General features: G+C 38.3%; 1 protein-coding gene across 1 annotated transcript in view; it reads left to right on the top strand.

Annotated features, from left to right (window-relative positions):
• The window catches only part of SNX25 (sorting nexin 25), a 72494-nt gene that overhangs the window by 13313 nt on the left and 41544 nt on the right, over window positions 1-17637 (top strand). The window contains exons 3-5 of the mRNA XM_032686535.1: window positions 6242-6458; window positions 15789-15961; window positions 16848-17034. Coding sequence (XP_032542426.1) covers window positions 6242-6458; window positions 15789-15961; window positions 16848-17034 — 577 coding nt within the window. The remainder of the gene's footprint in view (window positions 1-6241; window positions 6459-15788; window positions 15962-16847; window positions 17035-17637) is intronic.

Raw genomic sequence — 17637 nt, 5'->3', positions numbered from 1 at the left:
AAGGTGTCTATCCCACAGATCATTCAGTTGGTTGTGTGAGGCCATCCCTACTCAGTAAGGCTGAAAGTTACTAATATGTAAATGATTCACTTTTTGGAGTTGAGTACCTTCTGTTGTGACAGCTCACTTGCCTTTCTGCTATTTTTTTTTTCAAACTAGCTTTTACCCTCCAGTCCCACTCTGAATTTTGGAGAGCAAACTTGTCAGATTTCGTTGTATTTCTTCCAGGCCTAAGTGATGAAGCCAACTTCTCTGTTATGCAGTTTGACAAAGATGAGACTGTCCTTTTTGCTCTGCCATACAAAGACTTAAGCATTTTGGGTTTGGAAGGTGACTGAGTCAACTTAAGTTTGAGATACTGAATGAATCCCAAAAGCAATACTTTAATTTTTTATTAGAGTAAATGATCTGTCTGTTTGATAATAGACAGGACTTCTTACCCTGTGACAGTTTTGAAATTTGCAGTTGTCTCGATGTGAATGTTTTTGTTTGTTTGTTTGTTTTTTAAACAAGTTCATGGTTAAGTAAAACTTTATTACCACTGATGTAAAAAATACCATCTGCTCTTCTGTTTTCAGTCTTGCACAGATCAGGATTAAAGTATTTATAAATCCTAGGAATTTTGGATAACTTTTGCTGTCTTGAGGTAACGTGCTGTTCAACAGAATGCTTCAAAATGCCTCATTCGTTTAACCAGGAGACTTTGAGTTCTCATGAGGTTTTAATCTTGGGGAACAGTTCAGACTCCTACTGCCACTTCAGGTTTAGAGTAGGTGTTGTCAGATTACCGCAGTCAATGAGGTTTTGCTCTTTTTTTTTCTTTTGATTCAGGTTTTACTTCTCTTTAGGTATGCACATTAGAGATGCATGGATAACATTTTTGGAAGAGCCAGCATCATCTGTTTGCTGTTGCTGGGTATGAAGAGAGACAGCCCTTTGGTTAATTCTGACTTCTTCCTCTGTTTTCTGCCATTGTGTAATTAAGTTTGCCTGGGGTTCACTGTTAGTTACTAACTATACTAGGTGAGGGAAAGCTGTGAATTAGCCCTGCTACTGTGTGGTGTGTTTTATGAAATCTAAGTGCTCAAAATCAGAACAAGTGTAATGTTATGAAGAGATTTTCCTTGTTGAATATGGCAAAATGAAAAGGCCTTTTAGTTGTCAGCCCTGAATGCCTTTTTCAGCTGGTGATACTTGAGTGACTGACACTGAAATATGGTTGTCCGAAATTTTTCATGCTTTCTCTTGATAGATTTATTTGATTCTTGTTTGCCCTTCATTTATCGTACAAAAATAAAAGATAACCCATGTCTACAAATACTTTTAGCCGTTTAACGCTACCTGTTGCTTGTCTGGATACTTCCTGTTTTCAGCCCATATCGTGTGGTAGTGTGGTAATAATGTCTCCTAAGAGAGACTGTGCTCAGTGAGACTTGTGCTGCTGTTGCACAGCATACTGTTTGGGCTAAGGCTGTAGCTGTCAGTAGATTTGTCTGTCTTGAGTGTAGTGGGTCTCCTGGGAACTGAACTTCACCCTCCATTTTTATTGCTCCATGTCTTGTGGTCTTTGTTATTCTTCACAGTCAGTCTTTGTCTCTACTGTTGTAGTCGTACCGAGAAAATTGGTCTTCATATCACGTAGCTGCTTTACTGGGTCATTTATGTGTAAGTAAAACAGGACAGGCCAAAGCACAGATCCCAACAGAACTCCACTGGTGAAATTGTTCTGCTGTGAAAATTCCCCTGTGTTTCTTAGCTCTTAAAATATTTCATACCAGAGAGCCATCTCTCCTTTCATAGTGGGTTATTGTCTTTCAACCCTGTCTTGAGGTGACCTCATTGGAAATATTTTGGGAATTTAATTAGATTGTTCCTAAGGATCAGATCTTGCCTGTCTGTGTTGACCCCTTAGAAGTACTCTCTTAGGGATGTAAGACAGTACTTCCCTTTACAGAAGAAGATTTATCCTAGACTATCTCATTTCCCAACTTAAGATCCACACGTTGGCATTTAGATAATTTGAAGTAGCTTCTGCCACTCTTTATGTGAAAATCTGGGCTTTTTTTCCTCACAGCTTTCAAAAAATTATTTTTTTGGGTCCAAAATATCAGCGAGACAATTTGAATTTATTCTCTCTGCACTGGGATTCAAACACTGAAAGCTAAGAACTCTTCACAAAGGGTGCGTGTGGAAAACTATTTGGACATGAGCTTGTCTGATTTTTTTAATTTTATACATTTCCTAGATCTTTTTAACACTTTTCTCTATTTTTTATCTATTTGGAAAATTTCATTTTTTTTACCCTTCACATTCGTAAAAATTATTAAAGACACAAATGTCAAGGAAATTGTAATAAAAATAAAGAATGTGGAATGGACTGTCAGGATATGATTGCTTTTGCACAGGGCCCATCTACCTGTACACAATCATAACATTTAGACTGTTAACGCGGCATTTTCATAGGGTTTGAACAATGTCATAAAATACAAGTAAACCAAGAAATACTAGTGGTTTTCCAAACACAAACTTTAACAAGAGAACTGAAATCTTTAAATTACTGTTGCTAGTGACTGGGGCAGTGTCCCATATTTACCTTGCATTTTACTTTTACAGATTGCAATGCTTGCTACTCTAGAATCCAGTTTTGTAGCTATACCTTCTCTTCTGTTGTTCGCACAGTCACAGGAGAGTTTTGGATCTAATTTTTCTGGCCTTTCCAGTGTTTTCAGGAAAGGATATTTACTTCTTGTTGAAACTTGGAAGTCTGTGATTGCACTTGAGTAGGGAGAATATTTATGCTCTGTTTTTTAATATTGCTTTGAGAAAAAGAGTAGGTATTTAATCCTTGTTCTTCAGATTTTTATGTTATTTTTAATAAAGTTGGGTAATGAATCTTAGCAGCAGAAAAACCATCTAGTGTGAAGTTTTGCAGATTTGAAGCTAGTCTGACCAGGTAACTCTTGTGGTGCCACTGAACCTCTGAATGAATGAATATGGTAGAAGGGATAGCAGTTACTGTAGGACCTGTGTGAGAGTAGGAATGAAGGAAGGATCTAGATGGGAGTGCTCACTAAACCTCCACACAAGCTTCTGGCTCTCTGCTCCCAACACTTTTAGTTCACAGTATTTAAAAGACTGATTGAAGAGGCTCAACTTCAAATTCACATGGGAATGACTTTTAATCACATCATAACAACTCAGGAACTAGTTTAGAAGACCCAGTAGAAGTTTCTACAGTTTTGCACCAGACTCGTGGTGGTCACTGCATTTAATGGTTATCAGAAGAAATTTGTTTTATGTTTGTAGTGGATGAGTTAGTCATAGTAAGGTATTGTCCTGAATGTGTTCTGCTTCTCTTTTTCATTCCTTCCTTGTCTTCTGACCAGTTGTTTTCTATGTTTTAGAGAATGTGCTGTATAAAAATAATGATAATAGATGCATGAGCAGATTTCTCCTCTGAAGGAAGCAAGCTGCTCTCTATAAAATGCCTACATTTGTTTTCTGTATTTTTTAGAGTGCTGAAAAAGGCACCAGCTGCATCAATGGGCGTGAAACTAAAGCAGCAACTGTGCACCATGGCCAGGATGATACATATGGATGAGGCAGTGTCTTACTCAGTCTTAAACAGGCTGCCGTTAGCGTCTGTGGCTGGTGTCCTTTTTAAATATTATTTATTTAAACAAAGTCCTAAAGTTGTCTCACCACTTATTTGAACATATATTCTGGGCTCTAAAGACCCCTGAGTTTTGTAGAGAACATCACTGTTGTGATGCAGGAAGGCTCAGAAGTGACAAGGAAACTATAGAAAGCATGTAAAGGAAGAGGGTTATAAAAGGTAGGTGCAGGAAAATAAGGTTTAAAATGGTGTCGCCTTGCTTTGTTTGAGCAGGAGTCTTCCCACCATAATAGATCTTGCTTCGGGTGTTCCAGTTAGGGGTGTAGTAAAGTTGCAGGAGTTGTACTCTGATATAAGAGTTCTAATTAGTTTGAATGTTGTACTTTCCTAGAGTACAGAGATGTACCATTGAATGTGACAGAAGTCATGAGTGGCTCAAATGAATCAAAAAATGCGTATTATGTACTGTACTAGAAACTGAGTTCATTTTGGGGAGGAATTGCTTAGAAACAGAGTTATAAATTAAGAGTTATTGGGAATACGTAGCGTTCTGAAAGATAATATAGTCTAAGGGATCAGGATATAAGTTTTGCTCTTGTATCTTGTACTCTTGCTTTGTAGAGTTCTGTTGAGTAGACATCTGTAGGAGCCACTTCTCCATGCATGGCTTGTCTTCTTAGGTAAAAGATGCTGGAGAAATCTGCAGCTTTGCAAAAGGTAGAGAGGGTGTCTGTAAGAAAATCTGAAAAAGTCATTAATTGCCAGTGATGATGATAACAAATCCCACAATGCAGTGTGTTTTGAATGCGCTTGAGAAATTACTGGTCTCTTACAGAGTAGGTGAAAAGGAAGAATTTGTGCTGTGGTCAACTTTCTACGGCATTTAGGATCTTGCAACAGAAGAGAGTAACTAAGCTATAAGAAAAAGATGTCTGCAGAAGGACATGGGGATCACTGTGGAAAACTAGATACCTAAAATGGGTATTGCAATGGGAGACTTGAGATAAATAAAACAACTTCAGTTTTTAAAATGCTGTTCCCAGTTGCTCTTCGGTGTATCAATGGATTATTCCTCACCTTGCTTATCAGGAGACCACTACTTTTTATAACTGTTTTTATCACTTTGTAGTATTTGCAGGTGAGAGTTTTCAATGAAATATGATTTCTTCTATTTTAGAAAAGTAATGCAATGGGATATGCTTCAATATTGAAAGTTCCCATCCTGCAATATGGCTCTGCATATTTTTTTCTCTTCTAGATCAGGAAAAAGAATAAATACTTCAAACGTTTTATTTATTTGTTTATTGAACTGTGGGGGTTTTTTTTCTGAATTATTAATTAAAAAGCCTTGAAATGACTTAGCAAAAGGCTTTTAACTATATATTTCAACATACTCATTGAAGTGACTTGGCTGCTTTATAAACGTGAGGAAGCTGATTTATGAAGCATTTGGCTGGAAACTGTTATCAATTTTAGCCATTTCTTTTGAAATGTGTTTAACAAGGTGATATTGGATGAGGTTTGCTAGTTTTGCCTGAAAATGCAGGCAAAAGTATTCAGTTTAAGTTGTTGTCCTATTAGTATGCTAATAGTTCACTTTCACAGTGCCAGGGAAATTTTAATAGTTCAGTAAACTGCCAAACAAACAACTTCTATCAAAGTGGAAAGTAAGAAATAGTGGAGTCATATGATTACTTTGTACTGCAGGCTTACATTGACAGATGAGGTGTACTTTTGATATAAAAAGTCATGAAGACATCAGGATATCTGGTAAAGAAGCTGTTCAGATTATCAGGCATACAACTTTATTCCCCCTTTTTTATTATCCCTCTGGCAGATGCAAATTGACTCTTGCAACCCCAGCTTTTTCCTTATCTTGTTGTAACTGCTAAACACAGTTCTGCGTGCTCTCTGAACACGTCCTGCTTCCTCTCGTACCTCCAGGGACATCTGCTAATGTGAAATATCAGTAAAAACTGATAAATAGACACACAAATGTTATCTGAAAGAAAAGTCATAATGGTAGAAGATGGTGTTGCCATGGGACTTGAAATTACAGTAATCTTGGTGGTTGCCTATAGATATGATTTGGAATGCTTCATCAGTTTTGAAGTTCATGTAGTCTCACTAATCTACTTGTTCTCTTTTAGCTTTTCTGATCCTATAATGTACTTTTCTGGGGTTGTTTTATGTCTTTTGAAATCCAAGAATTTTACCACCTGCCCTTTTAACTGCAACCTTGGAGACTGTTGAAGGCTAGTTTCAGTCTGCAACATCTTAGCCACAGTCAGATTATATGATAGTTCATAAAACCACATATAAAGCCACGGTTGAGAGACAGGTATTAGTCTGAGGTTTGTGTGTAGCTGGTAACCTGACTGTCTGAGCAAATCCACTTACAGGCTTTGCTTTGCAAAGTGACCTCCAGTAACCTGTTAGGTGCAGATTGCTTTGTAACCTCACCAACCTTACTTTCTTTGGCAAGAACTTAAAACCCAAAATTAGATATGAAGCCTATTACCCATCCAGTTTTTGAGGAGAAAGGTGGAGGATTATATTTTTCCTATCTGGGTGTGCCTTCTAATTTTGCAATTTTGCTATTAATTGTTTTGTTTCTCCTTTCAGTGTTCGACTACAGCTATAGAGATTACATCCTGTCCTGGTATGGGCAACTCAGCAGAGATGAAGGGCAGCTGTACCAGCTGCTATCTGAAGACTTTTGGGAGATTGCCAAGCAGCTGCGACAGAGGCTGAGTCATATTGATGTAGTTAAAGTTGTCTGCAATGATGTAGTGAAAGCTTTACTCTCGCACTTCTGTGACCTTAAAGGAGCCAATGCCAGGTAAAACCAAAACTCTGCATTTCACTGGAATTTTCTGCTTTTGTCTTTGCTTTCAGATGTGCTATATCAAAGTAATGAAGAGTGTAACGCTTTTGTAGAGAACTGATAAAGAAAATAGTCCAAGCTTATTACCAGTTTTAGAGATCAAGCAGGCTTCAGGATATCTGTGAGACCTGTACAAGGAAAGACTTGTGCTCCTTTTTCTCAGAATTTGGCTTCACTGCTGTTTCTGTTTCATCCTTGAATCCTTTGCTCACAGTAGGAGGTGGGCTGTGTGAGCAGTTCCTGCAAAGTAGTGTCAACCTGCAAGGGAAAGAAGGGGTGCTGTCAAAGCAGTCAACAGACAAGAAGATTGTTATTTGCACCTTTCCCAAAATAGCACCAAGGTTAATTCCATTCAGCTTTCCATTTCTTCTAGCCCCAGGAAGCAATGTCTTGTGATTTTTCTAAGTGGCCTGTCCTGCAGTAGCAAGATTTTTTCTACTGGAAAAATAGTTGACTGTATTTTCTTTCTTTGTGTAGGTTATCTTGCTAATTTCATGAATTTCCTCTACGTTGTCCACTTGAAAAAGTCAGCTCTCCACTGAGTACTAGAGTTGCACCCAAACTGTAATTGCAAATGGGAACTCTTAGCCTATGCAGTTCCCACATCTGAATGCACAATTTGTCTAATTGTGCATGGAATTCGGGCTTATGTCTGTGCTTACATCATTTTAGTTATCCAAATTGAAATATACTTTGATCATTCAGATTTAGACTGTAATTTATTCTGTGCAGTAGTTTTGCCTACAATTAAATTCACATTTTTTTTGACATCTCTTCAGAGAAAAAAGATCTACGGTAATCTGTTAGTGACCAATCTGTCTGTTAGCATTGACACTTCTTTCTGTTCTGGAGCAGAAGATAGGGTTAACATATTTGTAGTAGACCTCAACTCTCAGTCAGCTAATGTGTAGAAAAAATAAAGATGGAAAAGAAACTAAAGGGTGGTTGTGTTCAAGAAAAGAAGAAATAAAGGTGTATTTACTTTGCAGTAATCTTGCATTGAATTCCAGGTACTGCTTTCTTTTAGCTCTGGAATGTGGTAGAGATCTCTTGGTCAGGTAAAGCTCCTAAGTGTGCTCCTTGATTTTTAAGTATTACGCTTGCACTTGTCCTTTATCACAGTCAAGCACTTGCTTTTGGGAAGAGTTTGATTTGAACAGTTAAAGAATGAGGATGTTGATTTTAAATTTTTTTTATTTTAAATCTGCATGTTTTTCTGTTTGAAGCTGGGGATGTAGAATCTAGAATTGCAGAATTATTAAATATTATTAATGCTGATTATTGATTAGATTTCTTGTCTACTGAGAGTTATGACCACTTCATCTGGTCTTTGTTTGATTGTTATTGTCACTATATAGAGCTAAAATGAATTCTCTTGGTTATTTTCCACTTAACTTTTTCACATGGGAGTGGTAAAGGTACCTTAGTCAGTGCTGAATAAGGCAGGATGCATTAACATGGTAGTGAAAAAAATCCTGTCAAGCATTAATGTGACAGTGGGTTAAACAAACAAAAAAACCCCAAACCAACCCCACTGCAGAATTTGTAGGGGTTGGAACTGGATCCATTGACTGTTTTTCACAGGAAGGCTGTGAATTCACGGGGAGGTAGATCTGGTTTTAATGTGCCTGATAGATCAGCAGCATGATGCTGCATGATACAAGTTGTGAAGCACTAGAATATCCTCATGCTCCTCATCCAAGCTTAGTCCAGGGAGCTGTATGGAAGTTGCACAGGGCTCACTGTTTCTTGGCAGATGGAGAGAGGGTTTAAATGCTTTGTACGTACTATGGCAAAGTCAGCAGAAAGGTGACATTGTGCTCACACACTACAGATGAAATTTGTGCTGCTGAGCGATGCCAAGAATGTCATCTTTCTCTGGTAGCATGTTTGTTGAAAACAAGAGATAGCTATTCTTCTAGATGAAATTGTGTCAGAAGGACTTAGCAAGGTACAAACACAAAGTAAGAGTCTTTCTGTGAAGCTGTCCACATGAAAGGAAGAGGCAGTTCCCGTACGCTTATTGTGGGCTAAGAACAACTGCCTCAGGTATTATTACAGAACAATTAATATTTGATAAATAAAATCCTGTACTGGGTGCAGCATAGGCAAAATAAGATTTTCCTACATGAAATAAGTAGGTGTCGTGGTTTAACCCCAGGCAGCAACTAAGCCTCATGCAAACTGCTCACTCACCCACCAGTGGCCTTGGGAGAGAATGGGAGAAGTAAAAGTGAGAAAACGCATGGGTTGAGATAAAGACAGTTTAATAGGTAAAGGAAAAGCCACACATGCAACCAGAGCAAAACAAGGAATTCATATACCGCTTCCCATGGACAGGCAGGTGTTCTGCCATCTCCAGGAGAGCAGGGCTTCATCACGTGTAATGGTGACTTGGAAAGACAAACATCATCACTTCAAATGTCCCCCTCTTCCTTCTTCTTTCCCCACCTTTATATACTGAGCATGATGTCATATGGTATGGAATATCCCTTTGGTCAATTGAGGTCAGCTGTCCTGGCTGTGTCTCCTCTCAACTTTTTGTGCTCCCCCAGCATCAGGGTGATTCAAGAAGCAGAAAAGGGCCTTGATGCTGTCCAAAGCACTGCTTAGCAATAACAAAACCATCTGTATTTTATCATCATGGTTTTCAGCACAAATCTAAAATGTAGCCCCATACTAGCCACTGTGAAGAAAATTACCCCAGCCAAAACCAGTACAGTAGGCAAGTGGGTTGTGAAGGTAGTAATCCTTGCCTCTTCTTGAACCCCCTGACAAACAGTGCTTTTTGAACAAACCTCAAAGAAGAGGTCACAGGGATGTTGATTTATTATTCTTAGTCGTTGTTACTACTACTATTACTACTATTTTTTTTCCTGTATTTTTTGTTTGTAAACTGTCTTTAACCTACAGTTGGGGCACCTTTGATCCCAAAGACAGAGGAAGAATTGATTTCTAGAAATACGAATACATGGTATTGCGGGCTGCTTCTGGCATGTTGACTGCTACACAACCTCTGATGGGAGATACTCTGAAGTGTTTTTATGTATATGTGTGCCCAGACTTAGCAATGTTAGTGCCTGGGGGCTGCTCCTAGGGCTGATTCAGAACCCATAGTTAAGAGCTCAAAACTCTTGAAAAGTGTGAGTGGGGAGAGTGCTGTGGGGAAATTGCTGTTTGAGTGATCAATATGATAAGCAGTTTGAGGATTAAAGTTTGTATCATTCATGTTTTGATAATATTCCTTTTGTTTTCTATGTATTACTGACAAGGTAATACATAGAATTATGAACTCAGTTCATAATTTTCTTAGCCCATGTGAATACCTTCCCATGTATAGGATATATAACTTTTTGTGATTTCAGTATGTGTTGTGATAAGATAGTTAAATTCAAAGGTGCTGCCACCACAAACTGATCAAGAGCAGACTGATGCAAAGGGAGTTTAAGCACTTAGATTTAATTTGGTTGATCCTGTAGATACATCCAATTTATCTGGATAGCAACTAAACTCGTCCCACAAGTCTTGTTTTTCTTTTATAATTCCATTTGCCACCCACAAACCAGGAATATCCAGAACTGCTTCTCACAATCAGCCTCTGGAAAGATGTATCAAGGGGATTAGTATGAAACTGTAGGTATTTTTTGCAATGGGAGCAGCTGTACGAAGGTGCTGAGAAGAAAATAGTAACAAAAAACCAAGAGCAGATTATTCAAGTCAACTCATGAGTAGCACCAGGTCTAAGGCTCACCACTGCTCTCAAGCTTCAGTGTTGGAAGTCTGGGGTTTCTGTTAATGGTTGAATATAACCTAGACACCACAAGAAGCATTAGGATGTCCTGGTGCTGATGTGGTCATTCCAAAACTTGTAAGCCATTTGTACACTCTTTGCATCTGTTATTAGTGTGACGTATCAAATGCTTTTTCCTGAAAGAGGTAGCTGTGGCATGCATAAATAATTTTATTCACAATAAGCATTAGTTGAAGTGATTCATAAAGCTTGCTGATGTATCATGATAAAATGGCAGCTGTAGAAATTTTGGGTTTGGCTTTGTCCTTGTTGTGCTTTCTGGGTTTGATGTGGTTTGTTTTCAGAGTTGTGGGTTTGGGTTTTTTTGGTTTCTTTTTTTTTTTTTTTTTTTTAAGTAGGTACTTTTTTTTCAGGTGTATTTTGTTATTCTGGCTTGTAAAGGTCTAAATTTATTTTTTTCCTTTCTTAGAAAGCTCAAATAGATCAAGCAATTTTTGCTTTGCTGCACTGTCAAGAAGTTTAGAGCTCTGAGGGTGATACAAGTGAAGAGATGCAGCCTGCCTGTAGTTCTGGTAGTTCTCAGAATCAGTTTAATGGAAGTGCGTGGTGGTGAATGTTGAATATACTGATGCCAGTCATTTAGAGCGAGTTGCATGTGCACTTCAACTCACAATTGTACTGATTAAGACTTAAATGTATCTCTGCAAGACTCTCTCTTGAAAGACTAAATAAAGAAATCACAAGACTGAAGGGAACACTTTGTGATCTATCTATCTATTTATTTAATGGAAAAAAGAACCCTGAAGTAATTTCCTGTAGAGGAGTTGTTAATGCTTTTTAAGATGCTTTGGAGTTTTTTGGTGTGTATTTTTTTTTTTTTTTTGTTCAGGGGAAGAGGGGTGTGTGCATAATTTATTTAGTTGCTTTCTTCCTAATTTCAAAGCAGACTGACATATCATGTTCTTCAAAGATGCCTTGCATCAGGAGCATATGCCCAACCACAAATACCAGGAGTCTTTTAATACTCCTGACTGCAGTGAGTCTTTACAGTAGAGAGAGTTACCAGATGGTCCTGGTCAAAAATGTGGATATTGAGAGTAGATCCTAGGGAAAAAAAAAAAAAAAGACATTTCCATGAGGTCAGTGTATTAGGAAACCTGGAAGCTCAGATGATAGTTCAGTATTATGGAACAGCTGTGGGTTCTGCATTCCTGAGAAATGAAGGATTGTTGTTAAGGAGGTGCTGATATTAGCGCAGAGTTGTTTAGTTATGGTATGGAAATTATGATATTTCTATAACACTTGTAGTGTTTTTAACTGCTTGTCTTCAGCAATACCACAGCAAATCTGCTGTTCTTCTTTCCTTTATAAAATGCTGGATGAACTTGCAGGTTTGCAGCAGTAAGGAGTAAAGTTCTAATATTGATGACATTCAGTGGGATACACAGTCAGTAATTGCATAAAGCAGTCTCAGAGCAGGAATAGTTCCAGTAGGTGTCATTTTGTTCCCAAAGAAAAGTACAGCTTACAACAGACCTAGTACAAAGGAATTCACTTTGGCAGGCCCTATCTATGGTTCTATATTCATATTCTGCTGCTCTACCTTCCAGTGCTTTGAGGGGCAGCTGAAGGAAATCCCTTTACTTTCTGACACTATGAAAAAGTATTGGATAGTCTTAAAAATTCAGAGCAGGCTTTTCATAAAATGAAAATTACAGAAAGGAAACTTAAGGCTGGCTTTGTAGCTCATGGGGGAGTGAAGATGGATATGACCTGTAAGCATACTGTGTAGAATTCTGTCTACTGTTTTAAATCACTGAAGTCACCTGTGTCTTGATAGACCAATAAATGTCACCATTACTTCAGTCTTGATTGTTCAAGAAGACACAAATGAATTAAGTTGCCACTTGCCATTATTTGTGTATCGCCTAAAGCAGATTAGATGAGCCTGGTTTACAAAGCTTGTATCATGCCTGTTTTGGAACTGTTTGCTGGAGTGCCACATTTATATTAGTTCACTGCACATGGTTGTGCTCAGAATTTATGGATAATTGGCTGGGCTTTCAAAGCTTTCTCTAAAAATATCTGCACACAATTTTGATTCAGAGTTTTCTATGATTACTAAGTGACCTTTTGTTTGGAAAATCCAACCACACAATCCTAATAACACATACTCAGAATTAGATAGGAAGAGAAATAATGTCTATGTTACTATTTAGATTATTTAAGGGTGCTTAATATCTTTATTGACACTGGAGAAAGTCTGCTTTGGGTACGTGCATGCGGGCTGCACTTAAGTTTCTACTTTTCCTGTTGGTCTCTGCAAAATGAACAATGCCACATTCCCACAGAGTTGAAGATCTGGGTTTTATATCAAGCCTTAATACTGTGCCTGATCAGGACATCTTAGTTCCTGCTCCAAGATAGTAAACAGACATGGTCTGGTAACTGAGCAGTGATGTTAATAGTTCTGTGATTGCTCATTTCTCCCTTTTTTATGTGTATCACTAAAGGGGAAACCAGAATTAAAAGAGTTGCTGTTTACTGGGCAGACCTTTTGTTGACACACAGTATTTCCCTTCAAGCTGATCAATGGTAATATTGAGACAGATAGAAGTGTAATGCTTCCTGTATACATGCAAAGGCGGATATAAGCTGTATGTCGTCTTGTGTTTTATCACTGGCATATTGATTTGTGCTGTAGCTGTTAAGCCTCCCTTTGTCCTTCCTCTCCTACTTTCAGTCTTCCTTTTATTTCTCTTGCCCAGAAGCAGTGAAAACTTCAGGATTTGTTGACACAACCATTTAGCACTGATATGCAAGGCTTGTTCAGAGTTTAATTGCCTGAAGATTTTGTTTTTCTATTTTTTCATAAAAATCTTCCCTCTTGCTTTTTAGATCACATTTAGATACAGTTTGTCTAGGAAAACCATTGAAAGAACCCCTCTTCTAGAGATTCCTGTCTTCTTAGGTAATGGAGATAACTCCAGGAAAAAAAATTGAAATTTTCTTAAATGGCCTGTCAACTGAAGACTATGCAACTCTGTCCCTCCCTTGCATTCCTGTAGGCAAGAACACATTAGCCAGTTAGAAGGGCAAGAATCAAATATTTGTCTATGTACTTGTTTATTCTGTTCTGTTTTCCATTTGTGTTCTGTTGACTGTGTGTCAGAAAAGTCCTGGCATAGGTCTGACTGGGAGAAGCTGTATGTGTTGGCTCTTGACTGAGAATAAATCTGTACAACAGGGAGACAGACTTATCTTGCATGGGTGATATTATAAATGCAGTTAATGCGTCAGTGTGTTTGCAGTCCCAAACAGACTGGCATTCCTCAGGAGACTTGCAGAGAGATACTGAAGACAAAGAAGACTAACCTCAGTTCAGTGAAATTTTATGTGCATTATGGCTCTGTTTCATGCTTTGCACGTGCTTTTACTTCTAACTCTGTATTGCTGCTAATACACAGGTACCAGCTGAAGTGATAGTCCCTGTCCTCGGCACTGGTGAGGCTGCACCTGGAATCCTGTGTGTTTAGTTTTAGGCCCCTCACTGCAAGAAAGATGTTGAGGTGCTGGAGTGTGTCCAGAGAAGGGCAATGGAGCTGGGGAAGGACAAGTCTTATGAGGAATGGCTGAGGAAGCTGTGGTTGTTTAGCCTGGGGAAGAGGAGTCTCAGGGGAGACCTTATCGCTCTCTACAGCTACCTGAAAGGAGGTTGTAGCCAGATGGGGATTGTTCTCTTCTCCCAGGTAACAAGTGACAGGACAAGAGGAAATGGCCTCAAGTTGTTCCAGGGAAGGTTTAGATTGTTAGGAAAACCTTTTTCACTGAAAGAATGCTCAAGCATTGGAACAGGCTGCCCAGGGAAGTGGTGGAATCACTGTCCCTGAAAGTGTTAAAAATCCATGTAGATGTGGCACTTAAGGACATGCTTTAGTGGTGGACTTGATGGTCCTGGGTTAATGGCTGGACTTGTCAATCTAAAAGGTCTTTTTAAACCTTAACTATTCTATGTTTCCTGTAAGTCTCCTGTTTGCCAGCATTTTGCGGATGCTTCTGGCTGTGTTTCTAGGTGGCTGACTTTGGGTGTGACAACCTGTCTGGAAAACAAAGACTTTATTTCCACAATAAGAAGTGGCTGTAGGTAAATGACCCAGACTTTGTCAGTGATCTGCCTGAGGCATGTCTGGTTTTGGATAAACAATGAATGCCTTTAGGGGAGAACATGATGGGGAATGTTTGATGTGGTGTAGAGGAGGCTTTAGGATATGTATGGAATATGCAAGAGAAATGGAAATGCACTGAGGAAAATGACTACATATTTAGCTGCCACAGAGAAAAGATCCTACCAGAACAAGGTAAACATCTTTCTGAGCTCAGTCAGCTGTACCACGTGGGCTGGTTGATAATGGAGATCATCTTCATAAACCACTGCTCCTCCGAACAGAGTATTTACATCCAAGCTGTTCCAAGGGACTTGATTCGAAATTTGTCTTACTTATAACAATTGAAACCCCCTCCATGATCCACCTTTGCAAACAAAACATTTGATTTGTAATTGAATAAGAGACTTCAGTCAAATCAAAACCAAATGTCTTTACATTCATGTTGTACTGCAAATTAGTTATAAAACTTATTTTCATCACCTTAAGGCAAATTACTTGTATTATTAGAACAAAATTCCAATTGTTGTTACTATTCCAACATATTTTCATCCTCCCAGACTGACAGGCAAAAATCAGTTGTTATACAATGCTGCCTGTCACTAGTGGCCATACAGCGGTGTCTAGCTGAAAACTTTTGGTTGTACTGTATACAGTTCTTGGTCACTTTTTTCACATACAGAGGCGATGGGCTTGGAGCAGCTCTGTGAGTAAGAGTCAGTTGACTAACCAGGACAGCAGCCTCCAGATCTGGGAAGAAAGCAGATGTTATGAAAAATGGGAGGAGGCACTGGTATGAGATGTGACAGATCCAAGCCCTTGTAGCAACTTAGAGCCTTCTACTGAAGACCAGTTCTGGCTGCCTTTGTAAATTACCAGGGCATCTCTCAGGTGACACTGTGTCTGTCTCGCTGTAACCACTGGCTTGGTCACCTTGCTGTTAAAATGGACTGGAGCACATCAGGCATGTGGCCATGAAATAACTGCTAGGGTACCTTGTCTCTGCTTCTACAGCTATTTCTATATAAAGAAAAGGTGCAGCGTTCTGTCAAACGTGTTCTGAGAAGTCCAGAAAAACACTGACACCTGTGAAACAGTATTGGGCACAGAAGGTTTGCTCCTTGTTTCTTTCAGAACTGTCATCTGAAAACCTGTTTATGAGAAATCTGCAAACAACACACTGTGCTATCATGGGCTTGCTCACCCAGCAGCATGTTGCTGTGTGTGTTCAGTGGTGCACAGCACCCACTCAGTGCTTCATGTTGCAACATTTTATCAGTTAGTGACTGGTCATGATACAAGTGATCTGTAAGTTCTCTCTCTTCTTTCCTTCCTTTCTCTTTTTTTTTTTTTTTTTTTTTTTCCATTTAGGCAGGAAGATCCACCAAGACCTTTTTTGCTGCACTCATGCTTGAGGAGCTCTGATGAAGAAGTAAGATTTCTGCAAAAATGTTCTCAAGTCCTGGTGTATTGTCTCCTACCCTCAAAGGATGTCCAATCTGTCAGCTTGCGCATAGTCCTTGCAGAAATACTTGCAACAAAAGGTAGATCTAAGATCAGAGATGATTAACCATTTGCACCTATACAATATTAGCAATTACAAACTTCATTATATATATATCTTTATGCTCTGCTTTTACGTTCTGAAATTAAATTACTGTGATAACCAGTAAGACACTTTAAATTCTCAAAATCAAGCATGTACTTACTTAACTCTCCTGACTTGATGCCAGGCTGTTTAGCACATTTCAGGATAAAACACAATTTGTCCTTTCCCATTTTCTATTTTTTTTTTCATAGAGGAACACTTTTGCAGTTTTCCTTGGCATTATTTTTAGTGCTTATATGAATAATTCTGCCCTTTTATATTCAGATACATAGAATCCATAGACTTTAGGATGTGTTTATAACTGAATCATGATATTAGGTTTAGTTCATTATTTTAGACTTTGATTTATCTAGTGTGGTTTTTTTAATTGAGGGATTTCTGTTTTGATTTTTATTTTATCAGATACACTTTACTGTGATTATAAATACACTATGCATGTTTTATGTCACTGAAGTCAAATTCAGAAATTTTGAAGTCTCAAGTATATGATGTGATTCCATTTACTTTTAAATTTTCATTTATAGTGGCTATAATGTCATAGCCTTCAAAGCACACAGCAGAAAGAACAAAAGCACTTGGAATTTTCTAAATAGAGCTCAGCTTTGTCAATGTGCATCAATTTGCACAATAGAACAAACAATTTTATCGGGAAGGTACATGGAATCTCAATTATACTATGTGTTCCAGAAGACCGATTTTGTATTTTTGGATTTTTATCAGCTTGCATAAAAATTTTTGCCTTTTATCTACAATTTTCTTTTGAAAGACAGCAGTTATTCTTCAGCATAAGGATTTCGTTTTAAAATATTTTTCTTCTTCAGTACTGAAACCAGTGGTGGAACTGCTGAGTGATCCAGATTATATTAACCGAATGCTACTCAGCCAGCTGGAGTACAGAGAACAGATGAATGAGCATCAGAAGAAAGACTACACATATGCTCCTTCTTATGAGGAGTTCATCAAGCTCATCAACAGCAGCTCTGATGTTGAGTTCCTGAAACAACTGAGGTATTTAATGTTTCACTGTAGCTCATTCAAAACTAAACATGCTTCTTTTCCATCCAATTACTGAGACTTGAATAAATTGTGATTTTTCTTTTTAATTTTAGATTTCTTTTTGTTTGGTTAAGCAGAGAGAGTAAGGATGATAAGCCACAACATTTGTTAGATCTCTCATATAGTCAGCATTTTAGCTCAGTGGCAGAAGATGCATAAAAATTCTGCTTGGTAGTATCCCGGAAATGGCTGTACTTTTGAAAGGTATAAATGCTTGAAAAGTAGGAAAGGGACACTGGACTCTTCTTTACAGCTTGCTTCTGCAGAGTTAGATGAAATAATATGTTGAATTTCCACTAGCATGTGTGGTTATGCCCTCATTATCTTTATGAATTATGACTGACTGCAGTGGTCTGGTGGCTGTGAACTGTTGTGACCCTAGGGACACTGAGCATTCAGAACAGCTTGCTATGATTCTGTAACATGGAAAGAAGGGTTTGAGTTCCAGCACATTTTACCACTGGATAAGATGTATTCTTGGACTATTGCAGGGAGGTGTTTGCCACTTGCATCCTTCTCAAACATGTTAATGAACTCTGAAGAATTCCTTAAAGA

The sequence above is a fragment of the Chiroxiphia lanceolata genome, chromosome 4 (genome assembly GCF_009829145.1).
Source record: "Chiroxiphia lanceolata isolate bChiLan1 chromosome 4, bChiLan1.pri, whole genome shotgun sequence".
Lineage (NCBI taxonomy): Eukaryota > Metazoa > Chordata > Aves > Passeriformes > Pipridae > Chiroxiphia > Chiroxiphia lanceolata.
Note: the sequence above shows the minus strand (reverse complement) of the source record. Positions and strands in the feature narration are given on the sequence as shown.